The sequence below is a fragment of the Eurosta solidaginis genome, chromosome 1 (assembly GCF_040869045.1).
Source record: "Eurosta solidaginis isolate ZX-2024a chromosome 1, ASM4086904v1, whole genome shotgun sequence".
Lineage (NCBI taxonomy): Eukaryota > Metazoa > Arthropoda > Insecta > Diptera > Tephritidae > Eurosta > Eurosta solidaginis.
The window spans coordinates 372,240,447-372,264,567 of NC_090319.1; the positions used below are offsets into that span (position 1 = coordinate 372,240,447).

Below are 24,121 nucleotides of genomic sequence, written 5' to 3' on the forward strand. Positions count from 1 at the left end.
ATATCTCATTTGCATAACATGTCATAGCCGCTGCTTTTTAATTCGCCTGGACTAGGTTATTGTCTGCGTAAAGCTCGCGCAACTAATCATTATATCTGCTTCTGTACTCGCCGTCGCCAACGCTTTGAGGTTCGTAAATCTGTCGAACAATCCTTGAGCCGCTTCATGTGATGTTGTCATGTTCCATGCTTCCGCAGCATATAGCAGAACGGAAGCGATAAGTGACTTGTAGAGCATGATTTTCGTTTGTCGAGAGAGGAATTTACTTTTAAATTGCCTACCTCGTCCGAAGTAGAATTTTATGGTAAGGATGATTCTTCGCTGGAACGAAGTCTGGCCAAAACTAAAAAAATGTAAGTGAAAATTTTGTCACCAAATGTGTCGTTAGTATCTCTTATTAGAACAGCCTTTTAAAAGGTATATTTGTTTTTGTTGTATTCGAACTGTACTCTTTAAGAATAGCTTTAAAATTGAGGTTATGGTATTAGTTGGTTTTTGCAGTGTGAGCAAGTTAAAAATAAATAGCAAATTTAACCCAGATAACTCTAATGTCCTATATGTAGGACACCAATTTCATGTCGACTCACGCACGCGCCCGATGGCCAGGAAATAACGGGAATGTGTTTTTGCATGCAGTAGAAATTGCGCAACAGCATTAGTAAGTGTTTACAGTACCTCAGTGAGAGAAGTGCTCATTCTCTTATTCAAAAATTACTAATTTTAAAAAATGCAAAATTATAACATACGATTTCAAAAGTGAGTTAAAATTTATATGATAAAATTTAACAAATATATTGTTTTTGTTAAAAAAATTTAGCGAAATAAATGAGTTTTCAAATGTGTAAAATTATAGTTAAATGCATTGAAAATTAGTTAGTAGTAAAAATGAGCAAATGCTAATGTCCTACATATAGGACATTAGGAAGAAAACACTGGCAAAATCGATGAAGTGGTTTTGTTTCCTCCAGTTAATGCAAACGACGACGATTCTGGTCCTGAGGAAGCTTTTGGCGTAAATAATTTTCCATATGCCCAACTGCAAGCGCCAGCAGAAATAAAATTTAGTGCAGCCGGGGTTGTAAGCTCATCCGATGAGTCGGACGATAATATACCATTATATATGTAGAACAACCGCATTTGATTTACATGTATAACTCTAACATGGGAGGAGTGGACCGTTCTGACCAAAATATAAGCTTGTATAGGACTTCAATCAGGGGCAAAAAAGGGTACCTGCCTTTTCTAACCAACTGCATTGATATGGCGTTCCAAAATGTTTGGATCATACATTGCGAATGGGGCGGAAGTATTGACCAACTGAGCTTTAGGCGTGCAGTGGCTACCATGCTGCTGACTACCCATCGAAAGCAATCAACCTACCAAAAAGACCATGCAAGTTGCTTCAAAGAAGCCGAGATTCGCTATGACCGTATCGATCATCTTGTAGAGCCACAGGAAAAACAAACGCGATGTGGATATTGCCATCAAAAAACCACTACAAGATGTGTAAAATGCAATATTGGAGTACATACCAAGTGTTTTGTAAACTTCCATTCCAATAAATAAAAATATGTGTTTATCCCTTATATTCCTAATGTCCTATATATAGGACACCTCTAAAATAATAAAAAGAAACAAAAATTTTTTTTTAAAGAAGGTTTTAAACAGACATTTCCAAACAAAATCACAAGTTTTCGCCTGAGTAACTTTTAGGGTTCAGTGCCTTTTTTTTTCGGACGTTGTGGCAGCGCCTGTTTTTTTTTTTTTTTTTTTTTAATTCATACATCCTTTTTATACTCAGTTGAGCAGAGCTCACAGAGTATATTAAGTTTGATTGGATAACGGTTGGTTGTACATATATAAAGGAATCGAGATAGATATAGACTTCCATATATCAAAATAATCAGGATCGAAAAAAAATTTGATTGAGCCATGTCCGTCCGTCCGTCCGTCCGTCCGTCCGTCCGTCCGTTAACACGATAACTTGAGTAAATTTTGAGGTATCTTGATGAAATTTGGTATATAGGTTCCTGAGCAGTCATCTCAGATCGCTATTTAAAATGAATGATATCGGACTATAACCACGCCCACTTTTTCGATATCGAAAATTTCGAAAAACCGAAAAAATGCGATAATTCATTGCCAAAGGCGGTTAAAGCGATGAAACTTGGTAGATGGGTTGACGTTATGACGCAGAATAGAAAATTAGTAAGATTTTGGACAATGGGCGTGGCACCGCCCACTTTTACAAGAAGGTAATTTAAAAGTTTTGCAAGCTGTAATTTGGCAGTCGTTGAAGATATCATGATGAAATTTGGCAGGAACGTTACTACTATTACTCTATATGTGCTAAATAAAAATTAGCAAAATTGGATGAAGAACACGCCCACTTTTTAAAAAAAAATTTTTTTTAATTCAAATTTTAACAAAAAATTTAATATCTTTACTGTATATAAGTAAATTAAGTCAAAATTCAACTCCAGTAATGATATGATGCAACAAAATACAAAAATAAAATAAAATTTCAAAATGGGCGTGGCTCCGCCCATTTTCATTTAGTTTGTCTAGAATACTTTTATTGCCATAAATCGAACAAAAATTTACCAATCCTTCTCAAATTTGGTAGGAGCATAGATTCTATGACGGTAACTGTTCTCTGTGAAAATGGGCGAAATCGGTGGAAGCCACGCCCAGTTTTTATACACAGTCCACCGTCTGTCCTTCCGCTCGGCCATTAACACAATAACTTGAGCAAAATCCGATATATCTTTACTAAACTTAGCCCACGTACTTACCTGAGCTCACTTTTTCTTGGTATAAAAATGGGCGAAATCTGACCATAACCACGCCCACTTTATCGATATCGAAAATTACGAAAAATGAAAAAAATGACATAATTCTATACCAAATACGAAAAAAGGAATGAAACATGGTAACTGGATTGGTTTATTGACGCAAAATATAACTTTGGAAAAAACTTTGTAAAATGGGTGTGACACCTACCATATTAAGTAGAAGAAAATGAAAAAGTTCTACAAGGCGAAATCAACAGCCCTTGGAATCTTGGCGGGAATACTGTTAGTGGTATTGCATATATAAATAAATTAGCAGTACCCGACAGATGATTTTCTGGATCACCTGGTCCACATTTTGGTCGATATGGCGAGAACGCCTTCACATATACATCTAAGGGCCACTGGCTTTTAAAACCCTCATTAATACCTTTAATTTGATATCCATATCGTACAAAAACATACCAGAGTCACCCCTGTCCCACCCTAATGGCGATATCTCGAAAAGGCGTCCACCTATAGACCTAATGCCCCCTCCCTCTTAAAATGCTCAGTAACACCTTTCGTTTGATACCCATATCGTACAAACATTCTAGAGTCACCCCTGGCCTACCCTAATGGCGATATCTCGAAAAGGCGTCCACCTATAGACCTAGTGTCCACTCCCTCTTAAAATGCTCAGTAACACCTTTCGTTTGATACCCATATCGTACAAACATTCTAGAGTCACCCCTGGCCCACCCTAATGGCGATATCTCGAAAAGGCGTCCACCTATAGACCTAATGCCCACTCCCTTTTAAAATGCTCAGTAACAGCTTTCGTTTGATACCCATATCGTACAAACATTCTAGAGTCACACCTGGCCCACCCTAATGGCGATATTTCGAAAAGGCGTCCACCTATAGAACTAAGGATTACTCCCTTTTAAAATACTCATTACCACCTTTCATTTGATACCCATATCGTACAAACACATTCTAGAGTCACCCTGGCCCACCCTAATGGCGATATCTCGAAAAGGCGTCCACCTATAGACCTAATGTCCACTCCCTCTTAAAATGCTCAGTAACACCTTTCGTTTGATACCCATATCGTACAAACATTCTAGAGTCACCCCTGGCCCACCCTAATGGCGATATCTCGAAAAGGCGTCCACCTATAGACCTAATGTCCACTCCCTCTTAAAATGCTCAGTAACACCTTTCGTTTGATACCCATATCGTACAAACATTCTAGAGTCACCCCTGTCCCACCCTAATGGCGATATCTCGAAAAGGCGTCCACCTATAGACCTAATGCCCACTCCCTCTTAAAATGCTCAGTAACACCTTTCGTTTGATACCCATACCGTACAAACATTCTAGAGTCACACCTGGCCCACCCTAATGTCGATATCTCGAAAAGGCGTCCACCTATAGAACTAAGTATTACTCCCTTTTAAAATACTCATTACCACCTTTCATTTGATACCCATATCGTACAAACACATTCTAGAGTCACCCTGGCCCACCCTAATGGCGATATCTCGAAAAGGCGTCCACCTATAGACCTAATGCTCACTCCCTCTTAAAATGCTCAGTAACACCTTTCGTTTGATACCCATATCGTACAAACATTCTAGAGTCACCCTTGGTCCACCTTTATGGCGATATCTCGAAAAGGCGTCCACCTATAGAACTAAGGATTACTCCCTTTTAAAATACTCCTTACCACCTTTCATTCGATACCCATATCGTACAAACACATTCTAGAGTCACCCCTGGCCCACCCTAATGGCGATATCTCGAAAAGGCGTCCACCTATAGACCTAATGCCCACTCCCTCTTAAAATGCTCAGTAACACCTCTCGTTTGATACCCATATCGTACAAACATTCTAGAGTCACCCCTGGCCCACCCTAATGGCGATATCTCGAAAGGGCGTCCACCTATAGACCTAATGCCCACTCCCTCTTAAAATGCTCAGTAACACCTTTCGTTTGATGCACATATCGTACAAACACATTCTAGAGTCACCCCTGGCCCACCCTAATGACGATATCTCGAAAAGGCGTCCACCTATAGACCTCATGCCCACTCCCTCTTAAAATGCTCAGTAACACCTTTCGTTTGATACCCATACCGTACAAACATTCTAGAGTCACCCCTGGCCCACCCTAATGGCGATATCTCAAAAAGGCGTCCACCTATAGACCTAATGCCCACTCTCTCTTAAAATGCTCAGTAACACCTTTCATTTGATTCCCATATCGTACAAACACATTACACACGATATCTCGAAACGGCGTCCACCTATGGAACTAAGGATCACTCCTTTCAAAATACTCATTAACAGCTTTCATTTGATACCCATATCGTACAAACACATTATAGAATCACCCCTGGTCCACCTTAATGGGGACATCTCGAAAAGGCGTCCACCGATAGACCTAAGGCCCACTACCTCTTAAAATGCTCAGTAACACCTTTCATTTGATACCCATATCGTACAAACAAATTCTAGAGTCAGCCCTGGTCTACCTTTATGGCGATATCCCTAAATGGCGTTCATCCATAGAACTATGGCCTACTCTCTCTTAAAATACTCTTTAATACCTTTCATTTGATACACATGTTATACAACCACATTCCAGGGTTACCCCAGATTGATTTTCCTTATTTTGTCTCCATAGCTCTCAACTGAGTATGTTATCTTCGGTTACACCCGAACTTAGCCTTCCTTACTTGTTTTTATTAGTGTTTATTTGCACAAATTTTTCAATTAGAGCTAAATGTTTAGTTGGGTTACTCACCGATCCTCACGGTGGGACTGATATCTTATTATTAGTCCAAGTTTTAAGATTATAAAGTGTTAATATCAGCTGCCACTTTCTGCCACTATGTTTTGCGACAGTTTTCTAATAGCGTCACCCTGATAAATTATTGTCGTATGTTATATGTGCTCATATGTAACATACGACATTATTTTATCCAGTCGACGATATGCAAATGTAAACCTTTGTGTGTGTTTGTTGCTTTGTTATTATTATGTATGCAAGATCTTTTAATAACCTTAATTTCTATATTTAGTCCTATTAAACATTGTATTTGCGATAGACACATCTTACCAATGCGAACTATCGCGCATGTATATGCATGCGGTGAAAGTGGGTGGTTGTAGGTCGGTATGAATGTATCACCCGCACCAATTTTATGAAAAACTAATTCTCACATATTTGTAAAGCCGCTTCACGTTGATATCTCTACTGGAAGTATTTTTGGCCACCAACTCCATATAAGACCGACCAGTATGTTACGGCGCGAGTATTCAGGCCGATGATATAAATGTCGTCAGCATACGCCAGTAGCTGCACGCTTTTAAAGAATATTATTTCAGAGCGGTCAAGTTCTGCAGCTAGTATAATTTTCTGATACCTCGTTTAGTTTCGAACGGCTTAGAGTGGTCCTTTTCAATTCTGACTGAGCTGATGGTGTTAATCAACGTCATTTTGCACAGCCGTATAAATTTTGCAGTCAAACCAAATTCTGTGCTGTGGAAGGCAGCTTTAAAATCGACGAAGAGGTGATGTGTGTCAATTCTTTTTTTGCGGGTTTTTTGCAAGATTTGGCGCATTGTCAAAATCTGCTCAATGATAGATTTACCAGATCTGAAGCCACACTGATAAGATCCAATCAGCCGATTCACGATGGGTTTCAATCATTCGCACAATACGCTTGACAGGGCTTTATATGCGATATTCAGAAAGCTGATTCCGCGACAGTTGGCGCAGTTTTCTGGATCCCCCTTACTTGTATTCTGTTAAACTTGATTGGGCTACAGAACTTTACACTCAAAAAAAAAATCAGGAAATTTCAAATAAAAAGTTTGAACCTTTATTATGTTGTTTGGGCCAATTTATAAATATTTGGTTTGCTAAAATGAGCATTTGTGGCCATAAATTAAAACAGGGTATATTTGTTATTCCCGACGCGTTTCGACGTTACCTTACGTCTTCTTCTTTGGGGATATTAATATTCACATTAATAATTATTTATTTCAGGTGCTAATATAATTTTTGCACAACATTATTAACATAAAAAAAAAAAAATAAAAAACATTATTAACATAGGTACATTAAAATGAAAAGTTTGAAATTTTCGTAAAATTTTCGTATTTGTGACACGGTGGGGTTTAAAAAATTTTAATTTTTCTGCCGACCACCCGGGATTTTTTTCTGTGGGCTTATTCTAGGAGGTGCCTAGTGTCACTTTTCAAGTAATGACATGTCCACTTTAACATTTTTTATATTACATTTAAATACAGAATTTTCTAATTCGGGATTCTGAGAAGCAGGATTTTAAAAAAACAGGATTTTAAAAAGCAGGATTTTGCCAAAACAGGATTTCGTTACCAACCCATTTTAACACTGTACTTAACCCAATTAATTAATTATGCCAATTTGTAGAAAAAGAGAGATATGTTGCTAATATCTACGTATTTCAAAGTAGGCATTGACGGTGATGGAAATTTTTTAAAAATATGCATTTCTTTGATCGACGATAAGGAGTTGGACGAGGCAAGTGAAAAAAAGATCCCGACAGTCTTATCGAAATGGTGTAGATGCGCATTAAGTTCTAGTGTCAAAAAACTATTTATCATTGGTTGTTTCATTATTATGGACTTATTAAAGCTTGATAAATTTAAGTGTAAAATCGCAACAGACTTGAAATTAGCGAATATTTTAATAGGCATTATGAGTCATACCAGTAAATATCCTTGCACTTGGTGTACAGTATCTAGTGACGTTTTAAGGCCAAATTAAAGTTCCATAACCATACATATCCATATCCATCTCCAATGTGATCGATTAATGGTGCCTTAACCTAAAAATCGTGAAAATTTCATAAAAATGAAGAAAACGCAAATAATTACAAACATATTCCACAAAAAATTTACCTCTTAGGCAAAACGTAGCCAAAACAAATAAAATATACAAAAAGCTAATAAATTCACCAACTCAAATATTTTTAAGTTATGGATATGGCGAAAAAAAAAAAACCAATTGGTTGGCTATGATATGGTTATGGCGTTAGCGTTATGGTATGGCACCATTAATCGATAACATTGATTTTCATAAGGTAGGTTGGATCAGCTGTTTTATCTGGTTATTGTTTTATGGTTATAAGTCACCATTAATTAGCCCTTTAAATACGAGCGGGACACTTAGAACACTTGGCGATTGTTAGAGCTTGGGAAGAAAACGGAGGTAAAAAAGAACACGCTCAGTTTTTTAAAAATTGTGTAAACAAACCAAACCACTCTTTTATTTTGATGAAGACATTGAAATAATAGAGTTGATTCCACCTCCGGAACTTCATCTCTTACTTGGCGTTATAAATAAACTTTATGAAAGCATGTTGAAAGAATTTGAAATAGAAAGCAATGAATGGGTTAAAGAATGCCATGTAGATCGTGAAGTTTACTTCGGACAGTCTTCTTTTAACGGCAATTCCTGCAAAAAATTGCTTAAAAATTTAGATATTTTGAGAAGAATTTCAGAAAAACATGGCGGTAAATGTATGAAATGTGTTCAGTGTTTTCAATATTTTTGTCTGGTAGTTACCTCTTGCTTTTCGCATAATCTAGACCCGCAATTTAAAGTGCATATTAATAAATTTAAAACAAATTATGAGGACTTGAAAATTAGTATTACACCTAAAGTTCATGCTGTAATTGAACACGTGCCTTACTTTTGTTCAAAACATGGAAAAGGACTCGCTTTTTGGAGCGAGCAAGTTTTTGAATCTGTGCATGCAGATTTTAAAAAGACGTGAGTTAAGTAAAGTGTTAAAATATATCATCCATAATACTCTAGTCGTTTATTGAGAGCAGTTTGGGATTACAATAGTTGCCATTTGTGATTCAAATATATTGGAGAAGCTGATTAACGAACTTTTGTGGTTTCAAACAAAAATATGCATTATTTTGTAAATTTTGTTTAAAATAACTGTTTGCATTGTATGAAACGTTACATAAAATAAATGTTTGCATTATTTTTTGCAAAGACACATGATTATTATCGCGTTAAAAAAGATTTCCCTATCAATAACGCGTAGAAAGCTTTAATTGCAAAAATTAAAAAGTTCAAATGACCCTAAAAAGGCGCCGAATATGCGATTTCGCGGTTGACTTTTTTTGATTCTAGGCACTTCCTAGAATAAGTCCACAGGAAAATTTCGCGGGTGGTCGGCAGAAAAATTAAAATTTTTTTAAAACCCACCGTGGTGAAAAAGTTTATGAAATTGTTTTGCATAGTTGAAGTTAGAAAATTCTTGGAAGCAATTTCTGAAACAAACGAAAATAAAACAATAAGAATTTAGTTGACGAAATTTGATAAAATTAGGCTCTACTTTTTGGATTTTCGCAGCTGTATGATTTATATCGTCAAATAGTAGGAAATTTTCATTTGATCTTTCCATTTCCGTTTGTCGCGCTGTTTCAGAACATTATATAGTATGTACATATTTATATCAATAACTAATTAGTTAGTTTCCATTATTTGCTCTTAATATTTGCTTATGAACGGGACAATAAACCCCTTAACATTAACTACAAAGTAAAAACTTTGAAATCTATTTATACAATTGGTAAATTTGAAGTACCTACATACATATGTACATATGTACATATTTTTATTTTTGTGCTATACACATGAATATACCGATACAATAATTTTTTATGTATTCGACTATGTACATGACTACATAAATACATACAACATACATACATACTACGCACTATTTGCGCTAAGTTCATTGCACGCTGCCAATGAAGGAAAATTACTAAACTTCATGTTTTTTTATTGTTTACAAAATTAATTATACATACATATTATTGCTGCCAAATAGAATTAAGTGACACATGTTAATTAGAGAGCTGTATACACGCTACACGTGTTAGGTTTGTTTACAATGTATTTTTTTTACTGATATAACCTTGATTTTAAAATTGCCAGATAGGTATAAAATTCGATTCATAATTGTTTAGTTAGGTGCGGAAGTGGTGCTTTATTTTTGTTACTCAATTATTTTGCTTATTGCCATCATGAAACAACAAAAAACCATTTCTCCTGGCAACTAAATATTATACACGTAGCCTTTTTGTAAATTCTAGAAAAAAATGCTAATCTTTCGTTGACACAAGTGATATTTGTTTCTAATTTTTTAATTGTGAAGTAAGAGACATTTCTTAATAAAAGCAATTGTTGTTCTTAATCTCTCATATCGTCAGCTCAAGTGGAATATCGCCCTATCTTGCTATCTTGGCTGCCGTTTTGAAAAGCACCTCAGAAAATTTAAAAAGACGACCTACTTCAGAACTCGGTTGAAAGCCGCCCTTATACAGAATTTTTCATAACCGCCTTGCAGAACCTCAAAATGTATTGAACATTTGCTCGGATAGTACGTTTTTAAAACAAATTTTGAAATAGAGCGTTATTTAAATAAATTTTGAGGTAGAGCATTCTTAAAACGACTTATGAAATCAGGCGTTTTCCAAACATTTCTGAGTTAGGACATATTTGAAACGGCAGTCAGGTGGGGTGGTATTACAATCAGTCAACATATCATAAGCTACTTATTTTTTCTAATACTAAAATCGGTCTAATTTATGCACTCTTGTCGATGTTCAGGACAACCTAATCAGAGTATGGGACAGAACCTGACTCATATGGCACCATAGTAAAGAGCCGTGAGTCAGCAATCCTTTAAAGCTCCGAGAAGCCATATTTGCCGTTTAGTTTAAACAACCTATTATGGCATATAATTGGACCAATTTGTTAATTTGTTGTAAAAAATTTTTTCTTTTCTCATTTCGATGCTTCCGCATCTTCTTCAGAGAGTCTAGTTCACAACATCACACATAACAACCGAAGACCTTCCATTGTCATTCTCGCATTTACCCTGTTTCCGATGTCCATTTGTTGTTTGCTGGTTTTAAGGCTTTTCCGTCGATAACTGAAAGACAAAAGTTTCAATTTTTTCTTTACCCTCTTACGCGTTTCCAAGCAAACGCGCCTTCTTCAGGAATGCTTGCAATCATGAGAAAAACAATTTGATTACATCAATAAAAAGGTATTTAGTATGTTTTGTTGTGATGACTTTCCGACGAGGTATCATTAGCACGATAAACTGATCCCGTCCGTCTGCTTAAATAGCATTAAAATGGATTTACCGCTTGAAATATAAGTACACTTTGGCATATAGGTTGCAAATTACTAATTTTTCCTATTAAAGTATGTTATAGCAAAACTTTTTGGATTAAGAAGACAAGACTGTTATTCTGCTTTTAATAGCAATTCAAGGAATTCGATTCGAAGTCGCTAGACTGTTTCAACAAAAGAACTCACGGCTAAAGTTGCTACCAAACACGGACCCACTGTAAAAGCGATCAGCAGGAACAGAGCAAATACATATTTCATGCATTTCATTCGCAATCAACTGGCCGGTTTAATCAGATACCTCAAAATCTTGAGTGAGGAGATCATATTACCTTATCGGCACAAACCCTCTCCTCACGACACATATTCCTGTTAATGCCTCCGCTTACGAACTATTTTAAATACTACATACGAAGCCAAAAACTGACTAAAATTGCCGTTCTATATCTACTGGTAACTTAAGCACCTTTTATCCATTCATATTCCTTTACTCACTACCATGCAGAGAAAATGTATGGCAGTCACGCAAAGCGCCAGTTTCGAACGTATTTAATATTCACCTCAAAGGTAGAAACTATTTTAGAACCACATACAACGGAACCAGTTACGCGAGCGTTAAAAAGGACTGCAAAGGAGGACATTTCGTAGGAAATCACAGTGTTAAACGGGTCAGTTAAAAGAACTGCGAGGGGACAAAATTAGAACTAGTACCGTCTCTTAATGAGATAGTTCTGCAGGGTACTAACTGCTCATCATCCACCACCCACAGAATGTTCAACGGGAACTGGCAATTCCGGTCATTTTGTAGCCCAATTAACTGCTCACTGATCTTCTGGTGATTTTGGTTAGACAATTTGGTTTTAGTTTTAGCCATTCCACCGTTCGGCATTTCTACAGCGTCCAAGGACTACAGCGTTACTCTCCCACTAACGCTCTTTCCTTGAACCGCGGTGCTGACATACGAAGGCACAGAATCTCCAAATACGTCAAACTCCGTCCATTCCTAAGATAGACGCATCCTAGTCGCCACCAAATCAAATTTCGCGTAAACAAAATCAAACATGACTAAATTCCACCCAAGCATAAAATAGACTTGGTAAAATCTTTTCTATATATTTTATGACTGATAGAATCCCTAATTTCTATAAGAACAGAATAAGGGAAGAAAGCGAACACAAACCCGACATAACAAAAAAGTGTACTGGCGATGGCACAACGACCCAATTAGTTTGTTACCGACTACTAATTAACAAGTTATGACGGAAAATTGCTCAAAAAAGTTTAAACCAGTTGAAAATGGTTTTTTATATTCCTAATAACAGATTCAGATGGAACAATCGGTTCAATATAAACGAAACTATAAATTCAAATCAAAATCAGACAACCTTTTTAAAAAAACAAAATAATTGGTATAATACTGAAGCATCACTGGATTTGCTATAACATATGTACATAAATACATACATACAAACGTATTATAGAATATTTGCCAGCCTTTGTTTATGCGCCCTAAACGAGGCCAAACCACCCATCCGGCCGGTCGCATACCGGCAATGCGTGCAAATCTATATTACATATGGTGTATTCCATCCCATTTCGACCAATTTTGAACCCGACCCCTTTAGAATTGGCTGAAAGTTTTTCTTCTTTTTCTAGCTTACGAAAGACGTTTTTCAGAAGTTTTTCAAATTTTTTCATTTTTTCAACTCAAAAAAAGTTATGAATTTTTAAAAAAACACCGTTTTTGTTTTCAAAATGCTATAACTTTTTCAAAAATTTACCGTTTGGGATCATTTTTTTTTATACTCAGTTGAGCAGAGCTCACAGAGTATATTAACTTTGATTGGAGAACGGTTGGTTGTACAGGTATAAAGGAATCGAGATAGATATAGACTTCCATATATCAAAATCATCATTATCGAAAAAAAATTTGATTGAGCCATGTCCGTCCGTCCGTCCGTCCTTCCGTCTGTCCCTTAACACGATAACTTGAGTAAATTTTGAGGTATCTTTATGAAATTTGGTATGTAGATTCCTGGGCTCTCATCTCAGATCGCTATTTAAAATGAACGATATCGGACAATAACCACGCCCACTTTTTCGATATCGAAAATTTCGAAAAATCGAAAAAGTGCGATAATTCATTACCAAATACGGATTAAGCGATGAAACTTGGTAGGTGAGTTGAACTTATGACGTAGAATAGAAAACTAGTAAAATTTTGGACAATGGGCGTGGCACCGCCCACTTTTAAAAGAAGGTAATTTAAAAGTTTTGCAAGCTGTAATTTGGCACTCGTTGAAGATATTATGATGAAATTTGGCAGGAACGTTACTCTTATTACTATATGTCTGCTTAATAAAAACTAGCAAAATCGGAGAACGACCACGCCCACTTTTTAAAACAATTTTCTTTTTAATTCAAATTTTAAAAGAAAAGTTAATATCTTTACAGTATATAAGTAAATTATGTCAACATTCAACTCCAGTAATGATATGTTGCAACAAAATACAAAAATAAAAGAAAATTTCAAAATGGGCGTGGCTCCGCCCTTTTTCATTTAATTTGTCTAGGATACTTTTAATGCCATAAGTCGAACAAAAATTTACCAATCCTTGTGAAATTTGGTAGAGGCTTAGATTCTAAGACGATAACTGTTTTCTGTGAAAAAGGGCGAAATCGGTTCAAGCCACGCCCAGTTTTTATACACAGTCGACCATCTGTCCTTCCGCTCGGCCGTTAACACGATAACTTGAGCAAAAATCGATATATCTTTACTAAACTCAGTTCACGTACTTATCTGAACTCACTTTGTATTGGTGTAAAAAATGGCCGAAATCAGACTATGACCACGCCCACTTTTTCGATATCGAAAATTACGAAAAATGAAAAAAATGCCATAATTATATACCAAATACGAAAAAAGGGATGAAACATGGTAATTGTATTGGTCTATTGACGCAAAATATATCTTTACAAAAAAAACTTGGTAAAATGGGTGTGACACCTACCATATTAAGTAGAAGAAAATGAAAAAGTTTTGCAGGGCGAAATCAAAAGCCCTTGGAATCTTGGAAGGAATACTGTTCGTGGTATTACATATACAAAATAAATTAGCGGTACTCGACAGATGATGTTCTGGATCACCCTGGTCCACATTTTGGTCGATATCTCGAAAACGGCTTCACATATACAACTACCACCACTCCCTTTTAAAACCCTCATTAATACCTTTAATTTGATACCCATATCGTACAAACACATTCTAGAGTCAGCCCTGGTCCACGTTTGTGGCGATATCTCGAAAAGGCGTCCACATATAGAACTAAGGCCCACTCCTTTTTAAAATACTCATTAACACCTTTCATTTGATACCCATATCGTACAAACAAATTCTAGATTCACCCCTGGTCCACCTTTATCGCGATATCTTGAAAAGGCGTCCACCTATAGAACTAAGGCCCACGCCCTTTTAAAATACTCGTTAACACCTTTCATTTGATACCCATATCGTACAAACAAATTCTAGAGTCACCCCTGGTCCACCTTTATGGCGATATCTTGAAAAGGCGTCCACCTATAGAACTAAGGCCCACGCCCTTTTAAAATACTCATTAACACCTTTCATTTGATACTCATATTGTACAAACGCATTCTAGAATCACCCCTGGTCCACGTTTATGGCGATATCCCGAAAAGGCGTCCACCCATAGAACTAAGGCCCATTCCTTTTTAAAACACTTATTAACACCTTTCGTTTGATACCCATATTGTACAAACGCATTCTAGAGTCAACCCTGGTCCACTTTTATAACGATATTCCGAAAAGGCGTCCACCTATAGAACTAAGGCCCACTCCCTTTTAAAATACTCATTAACACCTTTCGTTTGATACCCATATAGTACAAAATAAATTCTAGAGTCACCCCTGGTCCACCTTTATGGCGATATCTCGAAAAGGCGTCCGCATATAGAACTAAGGCCCACGCCTTCTTAAAATACCCATTAACACCTTTCATTTGATACTCATATCGTACAAACAAATTCTAGAGTCACCCCTGGTCCATCTTTATGGCGATATCTCGAAAAGGCGTCCATCTATAGAACTTAGACCCACTCCATTTTAAAATACTCATTAATACCTTTCGTTTGATACCCATATCGTACAAACAAATTCTAGAGTCAGGCCTGGTCCACCTTTATGGCGATATCCCTAAATGGCGTCCATCTATAGAACTATGGCCCACTTCCTCTTAAAATACTCTTTAATACCTTCCATTTGATGCACATGTCATACAAACACATTCCAAGGTTACCCTAGGTTCTTTTTACAACATGGTGATTTTCCCTTACTTTGTCTCCACAGCTCTCAACTGAGTATGTAATGTTCGGTTACACCCGAACTTAGCCTTCCTTACTTGTTTTAATATGTTTTTAAATGTACTTTTCGGAAAAAATACAAAAAAAAATTTTAAAGTTTTTTGGCCCACTCCGGGATTAGTGGGGATGATTGCAGAATTGATTGAAGTTTTTTATGAAAAAAAAAGGCGAAATTCGAAAAATCTCGAAAAACTGAAAAATATCAAAAAAAACTTAAAAAATGTTTTTGAATTTTTTCCGAAAAGTACATTTAAAAACAAATTTTGAAAAAAAAAAAAAAAATCCCAAACGGTCAATTTTTGAAAAAGTTATCGCATTTTGAAAACAAAAACGGTGTTTTTTTAAAAATTCATAACTTTTTTTGAGTTGGATGAAAAAATTTGAAAAACTTCTGAAAAACGTCTTTCGTAAGCTATAAAAAGAAGAAAAACTTTCAGCCAATTCTAAAGGGGTCGGGTTCAAAATTGGTCGAAATGGGATGGAATACCCCATATATATATCTATGCATATGTACTCATAAAAATTTACATAAATACAATAGCATGCATATATAAATATTTATATACATACATATATGCAAAAAGTAACACATACATACAAGCTAGTCTAACGATATGCTTTAAGTATGTGCTATTTAGTCGTATATGTAACCTACTCACTTGCTCAAATCCATCAACACGCAAATACGTACATATACTGAGCAAAATAAAAAAATACTAAAAAAAAACATAAAGTGAACAGCAACAACAATGAAAAGTGTAATAATACTATTTATAAAAATAAAGGAATAACAACAATATTAATTGTCTTCGCGTGATTGAGTTCTACAAATGCTTAGCTCACAGTTCGCTCTCTACGTTTATTCTCTTTGGTGTTGCCAATTTGTGCAAAAGAATATACCAAAAATAATAGAAAAACAAATTACGTGCGAGGGACTTCAAGGTTTTAAAAATGTCTAAATGCCTTATTTAATATCCCTTTGTTTTTAAATAGCTTACCCAAAAGCTATGAAACAGTTAATTAAGACGCGCTAAATGTCTCTGCTATCTTGTTGACATGTGACCCCGAAAAACCTTAAATATTTCTGGAAGCGTGTTGATATCAAACGGAATACATTGACAAGGTTCTCATTTCAAACTTGGTCTCATTTTGATATTCCAAACGTTTCACAAACAGTTGTCATTTCAATTCAAATTTGTCACTGAAATATGTGGAATCATGGAAAGAAGATTGGCAAATTTACGTTGATCGACGCAAGAATTTGGCCTTAGCCAGTAGGACGGATTTAGAAGGTTTCGCGAAGGAATCCAAGCCACTTGCTTTTGAACCACAAAGTTTGTAAGGGTTGCAGCTAACCCTATTACCTAGAACCAACTATCTGGGACTAATCATCGATTCCAAGCTAAGCTGGGAGTGTACACCGGGAAACGGGTACGGAAAGCCTTTATTGCTTTCTATGCTTCTATAACGATGTTAGGTAAGCGGTGAGTACGCAAGATGGCTTGTACTGTTGTAAAGGCAGTTTTGCGACCTCGGCTGACGTACGGAACTACAGTATGATGAAAGCGCTTGAGAAGAATTCATACTTTTTGGGCTCATTGCTTTCGTTTAGCGCCACCATCGTTTTACACCTGACCCACAGTGGCTTTGGTTCCCATTTACTGTCACCGCGCTTGTATGTGCATGAAAGCAACACTTAGCTATGCTAATAGCATTCTAGAAATATTTGTTATGTTTCGGGAAGATTAACAAAAGAAACAAGAAAATAACTAACAATGAAGTTGTTTAGTTTAGTAACCATAGAAAAAAATCTTAATTTTTACGTCATCAAAGCACAACGTAAGGGTACCAAGGGTTGGTCAATATCCAGAGCCACATGAATAAATCCAGGGGTGTTAAACACATAGCAGTCGGCTTCGTCACTTGGGTATAGGCACTCATGGGTATCCGACATTACGCAGCTATAAAGGCGCAATTACCTTAGGGACTGTTAAGCACACGAAATCCTGGAGGTTTCCTGAAAAACGGGTTCCAAATAGTCTTGATGTCATTAGGAGCTCTAGCTGATTGCACTGGCTCTCTAAAAATATGTTTTTATTTAAGCGCTTCCTAATGTGAATACGAAGAACGAGATTGACAGTTAGGTCTTGAAGATGTTGTATAAGCAGATAAGTAATGGAGTTCCACATCATAGCACAAGAAGGGTTCTGTGTGCAACCCTTTTAAAGAATTTAAAGATATCAGCAATCTTGGCGTCTGGCGAGACACACAAAATGTGGACTTAGGGGCACTTTCAGTGCCACAGTAGTTAAAATATATAATAATATTTTTTGTAAAATCAATACCTTGTTTAATTTTTATTAATATGGCAGTATTCATTCTATTTCTCTTCGCATGTCGCAGCAATCTATGTAGGTGTGAGCTCAAAATATAAAACAAAAATTTATTATATATGTGAGTAAAGTTTACTCAGTAAACGGCAGTCATCTGCTGCCTTCAAGAATGAAGGAGAAATATGCAAAATAAACAAAACGTCAAAGAACTTTTTCGCAAACTCACAGTTATAGGGCCGTCCAACCTCGCAGCACACCGCGTGAAACTAGCGCTGACGCCACTGCTAGCGTAGCTGCTTGTGCTTGCTTAGAACAGCGCCGCAAAATTAGACGTTGACGCGAATTGCCTTGCTCGCTCAATTTAATTATTATTTCCTCTCTGCTCTTTGGTAGTGGAACAACGCTTGTTTGATCGCTGTCAGCGTGTAGCTTACAACGTACTTGGCGAAATTGAATTTTATTCTGCGCCAAAACGTTGCACTTATGCTGTAATTAAATATAGTCATTTTAACACTTTTTTTGAATTTATAATCTTAATTTTTTTTCTAAGTTTTCTATAGCCTTACTAGAGGCTGTGATAATTTGATTCTTAAGCTCGGCGTTTGTTCAGTTCAAGATAGATTGTAACAACTTATAATTTTAGGGCTTTATTCATATTTTCTTGTACTCAAATAGTGAGGGAAAAAAGAAACACATTACGTCGAGTCCATCCGTTTTTCCGTCTGTACAAAGGTCAGCCCGTCCGCCGGTTCGCAAGATGACTTCAAAAAAAGGTGAGGTATTAGGATAAATATGGAAGGAAAAAAGGGAGAACAAGAGGAAGAGAGAGAAAAGAGACTGTGAGATATTATCCCATCTCACAGGGTGGACTAAGAGGTAGGGATAGAGACCGTGGTAAAAAAAATGTTAGGTTGAACTGGCCGGTCCATGAGGACCTAAAAAAAAAAAATGTTACTTCTGAGAACTTTTGCCCGCGAAGGGCATTTGGCACACATTTGATCGAAATATTTAAATTTGAATATTTAACTGCTCTAAACGGTTGGTAAAGTGGTTTTCTCTTAGGTTTTTGATGTAAGCAGCAAGCACAATCTGGCAGATCACTGAAGCGTTTTCCAAGTGTCGTGATTAGGATGCACTCTACTCGATGCGATCTGCCGAAACTCACGATTTCATGCGTTACGTCTTAATACCTATACTGAACATCTTATCCTGCTGCAGCTGCATGCAGGATGATGACATTGAATCTTCATGCTTCATAAACCCGCCTTTGCTCGAAATTAATTAATTAATTAATTCATACCACACAAAAGACATCCTTCCACTTTGTTACCAAAAATTTCCGACTAAGCATATTCTTAACAAACTTAGATTTCTTTACTTTCTTAAATTCATTTAATTTGCTATGAAATAATTTTTAATTTTTTTCCATATATGTATGTAGTTCTCACTAATCATTTAATTGCCATCTGTTGCTTTACGTTAACTTTGTTGTTGCTCATAAAGCTTCCAAATGACTTTCGATTTCGTTTGACCGATTGATCGATCATTATATTGTGGTTGACGTCGAAATCGCCGGCGAATGAAGTGATTACATATATTGAATTAATAGCCAATGGTATTTATTGTTTTCATCTTTTTTTTTTGTTGTGCTCGCTTAATTGAATGTTTTTTTTTTCTGTCTTTGTTTTTTCGCCCGGTATGTGAGTGAATCGCTAATCAGAATCTTTTATTTATTTATTATTTTAATATAATATTTTTGTTGTTGTTATTATTGTTGGCTGGCCAGACTATTACCTCATACTCAATTGTAAGTTATCGCATTTGTGTGAACGTGTTATGCTTGACTGCACGTATTATATTTGTTTGTAGTAGTAGGTAAATAAATTTAATAGAGATAGTGTCACTCTCGTTTTTCTATATTTTTATGTCTGCTTTCGTTATTATCTTCTTTTTTTTTTTTGCTATATCAAATACTTAATGGATAATTCAAATATATATATATATATAGAAAAATTACTGTTTGATATAACTTTTTTGCATTCATGGCTTATTTTGAATTTCATTATTCAGTTTCTGTTTCAAGTATTCTTTGCTAATTACTTAGTTTTTGTTACTTATGCAGTAAGCTCAGGGACGCATTTGTTTCCGGTTTAGAAAGACAGGTGGACTAATAGAGAATGCATCCAAACAACATTTTTTTTGTTTAAAGAAAACAGTTTTAATCTTCAAAGGTTTTTCTGCAAAAGACTCGACGTAAAAGATTTTCAAAAATGGACCAAATCGGAAAAAGTTTAAGATGCTTTTCTTGAAAGGTATTTTTGTTTTAGCAGGATCCTGTTATGGCAAACACTCTTCCGCAATTTTGGGGAATAGCAGTCCATATTTCAAAGTATAAGACTTGCAGGGGCAACGCTAAGAAGCATGCTGTCTCCTATGCTATAGATACTATGAGTTACCGAAACCCTAGTAGCTTGTACAGCAAAAGAACCGGCTTAGCTATATTGATCGCAGGCAAACTCTTTCGAACTTATGTACATATACTGAGCACTTTGCGGTATTACGCACTGGGCATGGCAAAACTGGCAATGCAAAGTGATACCCAAAAAGTCACGAGGGGATCTTGAGATGATCGTGACGATCTAAACACAAAATAAAACCTGACAACTAGCCCTAAGGGACTCTGCCCACTTTTTGAGAATTTCTTAGCCTGTTTTTCCTTTGCAGATAAATTGATATTAACTTATGTTAATTTCACACACAAACTTATGCAAATTTCGCATTTGAAATAATAGCAAAAAAATTATAAATTTCAAATGTCCAAAGCGCCAAATCATGTAATTATTGCATCGGTTAAGTTCACATAAAAAATGCAAGTTTTGAATACTTTTTAATTTGAAATTGCACAGTTTTCACATGCAGAATTTACATTAAGGCCTTTCAAATCCACATGAAAGTGAAACAAATTTAACATCTGTTTTAATTTGAAATAATTGCAAAAGTAATTTATATCTTATATTTCTTTACATGGAAAATTTACAATAAAAGCTGTTAAACTCATATGCAAAATAATAGAAACTGTTTCAATCGAATATAGTCGCAAAAAATTCAAATTTCACACTTTTTCTATGCAAAATTTGCAAACTCACAAAAATTAATGCAAACTTTTCTTTAGGAAAAATATACAAATCTTCATGAAAATCTAATTTCACTAAAAAAATTATTTTTGCAAAGTTGCTTTACCTAACAAAAAATGTTTTCTTCTCACACTTACACAGATACAATACTGACCAAGGAGCTATGGACCAGCAATTCTGTCTACGCTGGAACAATCACCCGACAAACTTAACTGGTGTGTTAACCTCGTTATTGCATCGGGAGGCACTTTGCGATGTGACGCTGGCATGTGACGGTGAAACATTGAAGGTAAATAAAAATTCATCTTGCTTCTTAAATATAGTAGAAATATTTTTTCTCATACCATTTCGCTATTTCCGCACAGGCGCATCAAACCATTTTGTCAGCATGCAGCCCATATTTCGAAACAATTTTCCTGCAAAATCGCCATCCACATCCTATCATCTATTTAAAAGATGTCAGATACTCAGAAATGCGCTCCCTGCTCGACTTTATGTACAAGGGCGAAGTCAATGTCGGACAGAGTTCACTGCCGACGTTTCTCAAAACAGCCGAGAGTCTACAGGTATTTAAGTACATAAGAATTTCTCAGCTCTTCAATAATATTTAATTCTAATATTTGATTATACGACAGGTGCGAGGTCTTACAGACAACAACAACCTCAATTATCGTGCAGAACACCGCGATTCGCCAATATCCTCACCCACCGGTCGCACACCCTATACAAGTGGCAGTGGTGGTCTTGTTGGCGGCAGCTCTAGTGAATGTGAACGCGAACGTGATCAACAGTTACGTAGTCGTACCACCGAACGTGATATACGGGACGAAATACATTCACATCGTAGCAGCAGCAGCATAAGTGAACGTAATGCCACCGCCGCCGCCGCAGCTGTCACAGCTAGTGTGGGCAGCGTGAGTGCCAGTTTACAATCCGCCGCAGCAGCTTTGGGATTAGGTGAACGTTCACCAATTACAGCAGCCGCAGTGGCTGCTGCAGTTGCAGCCGCAGCAACGCGTAGCGCTAGTGCTGAAGCGCTTGGTAATGCCACGAATACAACAGGCTGCGGTAGTGCCAGTGGTGGTGGCAATGGTAATAGCGGCGGTTTGCTGAACAGTCGTAATTGTGATGCGAATAGTGAACGCAGTGGAGGCTGTGGTGGTGGTGCAGGCAATGGAGGTAGCAGCAGTGGTGGTGGTAGCAGCAGCATTGAACGCGATCGCGCCGATAGTCGTGATGAACTTATGCAGCTAGACTATACTAACAAGGATAACAGAGATCGTGATAGAGAGATGTCCACCACACCGGTGGATCATTCTGGTAGTAATAAGCGAAGACGTAAGAACTCATCCAACTGTGATAATTCGTTGACCTCGACACATAATGCAAATGTACAGGACAGGCACTACACTCAGGATTCTCAGGTAAGATGATATCACAATTTTTCTATTTGTGAGCATAATTGCTGTTGGAAAGAAAGAAGTAGAGCTAAGAAAGTTAAAACGAAATGGGACCCTAAAAATTGAATTTCAGTTTTTTTATATCCAATACTTCTTATAGAGTCCTCAATATGTATGAGAAAGATGATGAGGAAGAGAGAAATGAAGAAATGCTAGATATGAGATAGCGGGACAGGAGGAGAAGATGGAGAAGATGTTGAGGGAAAACAAGAGTGCAAACGGGAGAGGAAAAGGTAGAAGGAATGGCAAAAAAGGGAACTAAGAACTGTGAGGTGAACGGTTTGGGAAATATAGAGTGGGATAGTGAAAAGAGAGGGGGAATGGCAAAATAGAAAGCAAAAAAAAAGAGGAAGGGAAGGAAGTAGAATGAAAAGGAGGAAAATATAGAAATAACTTGGGAAAAAGAAAAATGGGGGATGAATGAACACATTGCCGAAAGCGAAAGGGAACGTGAGAAAGGCGGAGAGCGAGCGTAATAGGAGGAGGAAAGCATTGAAGAGTAAAACATATTGTGACGAATATTAGCATCACTAAGCTGTTAACAAATGATCACAACAACAAAACAGCAAGCAACGACACTTATGTACACATTAAGGCAAGCAACATTTATGTACAAGGCGAAGAAATATCACAGATGTAGTATCACACACACAGATGTAGTCATCAGCCGAAGTACCCTGCAGAAATTCGTGCGCTTAATCCTTAAAGAGATTGGTTCCCGATTGATCTGACTTAGCCGGAAAGCAGGAGGGAGTGGGAGGGAAAGCCAAAAGTAAGGTAAAAAATAGGAAAGAAAAGAAAAAGGCTAAAGAAGCTGAAAATAAGTGTAAGATTGAAGGGGCTAAAGGGATTCAATAAAATACAATAAGAGGAAAGAATTTCGGGAGTGGAAGAGAAAGAGGCAGTGATCTAGGCCAATTGTAAAGGAGATTAACAAAAAGAGAGACAGTAAGAATAAGAGCAGTAGTAAGGCTAAAAGGAAATGGAAGAGGCAGATGAATATAAATCGACAGAGGGAAATATTATGACATGGCTCAGCTAACTGTGGAATTGTTTTTGTATTAAACTAAACAACGCCCAAGCGAAGAAGGATTTTTAGTAATATTATATAGGAACATTTTAGTATTCACTTTAGGACAGATACTATATAAGAGACATAAACAACTTATATCCGAGAGAGCGGAACACTAAAGTGAATCTCAAATTTTAGGCATCCTCACGCAGCAATTTCAAATCGAGTCCCGTGCCAAAAACTGGTAGTACGTCCGAATCGGAGGATGCGCTTGGCGCTGGTGTTGGTGATCGACGTGAATCTCCACTCTCGGCCAGTCAATTAAGCGGTAGCGGTCTTGGTGGTGTTGGTGGCGCTAGTATTAGTGCAATTCCCAGTAGTATTGGTCTCAGTCAAGCGCTTAGTATTAAACAAGAATTAATTGAAGCACAACAACAGCAGCAACAACAAATGCAACAACAGCAACGTGAGACACATGTACCTTTGTCAACTGAATACTTGCCGGTAAGTTATGCAATATAGTAAAAAATTATTTGAGGATAATTAAAAATAAATATAAACACAAGTATATCCTGTGTGCCTACTTAGTAATTGAGGGATCGGTAGGATACTATGCACTAAATATTTGTTTATGTTAATTAATCGTGCCCATTTGTGTTATATAGTGAAATTTTTATAAACATGTTGATATTTCAAGTTTTTACTGGAGAGACAAGAGAGAGATGGTTTAAGTCGGAGTACAGCTCATAAATAAAAGGCACCGGGTCCCTCGCAATTATTGAGCAATCTTCTGCACAAAGACACTTTTATAA

The 24,121-nt window shown here is 36.6% G+C and overlaps 2 protein-coding genes across 9 annotated transcripts in view; one reads left to right on the forward strand and one right to left on the reverse strand.

The window, feature by feature from the left end:
• Positions 1-24,121, forward strand: part of fru (fruitless) — a 171,953-nt gene that overhangs the window by 87,908 nt on the left and 59,924 nt on the right. For all 8 annotated transcript variants that reach the window (XM_067763018.1, XM_067763014.1, XM_067763015.1 and 5 more), the window contains 4 exons: positions 20,979-21,126; positions 21,203-21,403; positions 21,473-22,261; positions 23,508-23,813. In XM_067763018.1, coding sequence (XP_067619119.1) covers positions 21,001-21,126; positions 21,203-21,403; positions 21,473-22,261; positions 23,508-23,813 — 1,422 coding nt within the window. In that variant the 5' untranslated portion in view covers positions 20,979-21,000. The remainder of the gene's footprint in view (positions 1-20,978; positions 21,127-21,202; positions 21,404-21,472; positions 22,262-23,507; positions 23,814-24,121) is intronic.
• Wdr37 (WD repeat domain 37) overlaps positions 18,614-24,121 on the reverse strand; it is a 199,162-nt gene continuing 193,654 nt past the window's right edge. Inside the window, exon 6 of the transcript XR_010949141.1 lies at positions 18,614-18,638. The gene's annotated coding sequence lies outside the window, so the exon portion shown is untranslated. The remainder of the gene's footprint in view (positions 18,639-24,121) is intronic.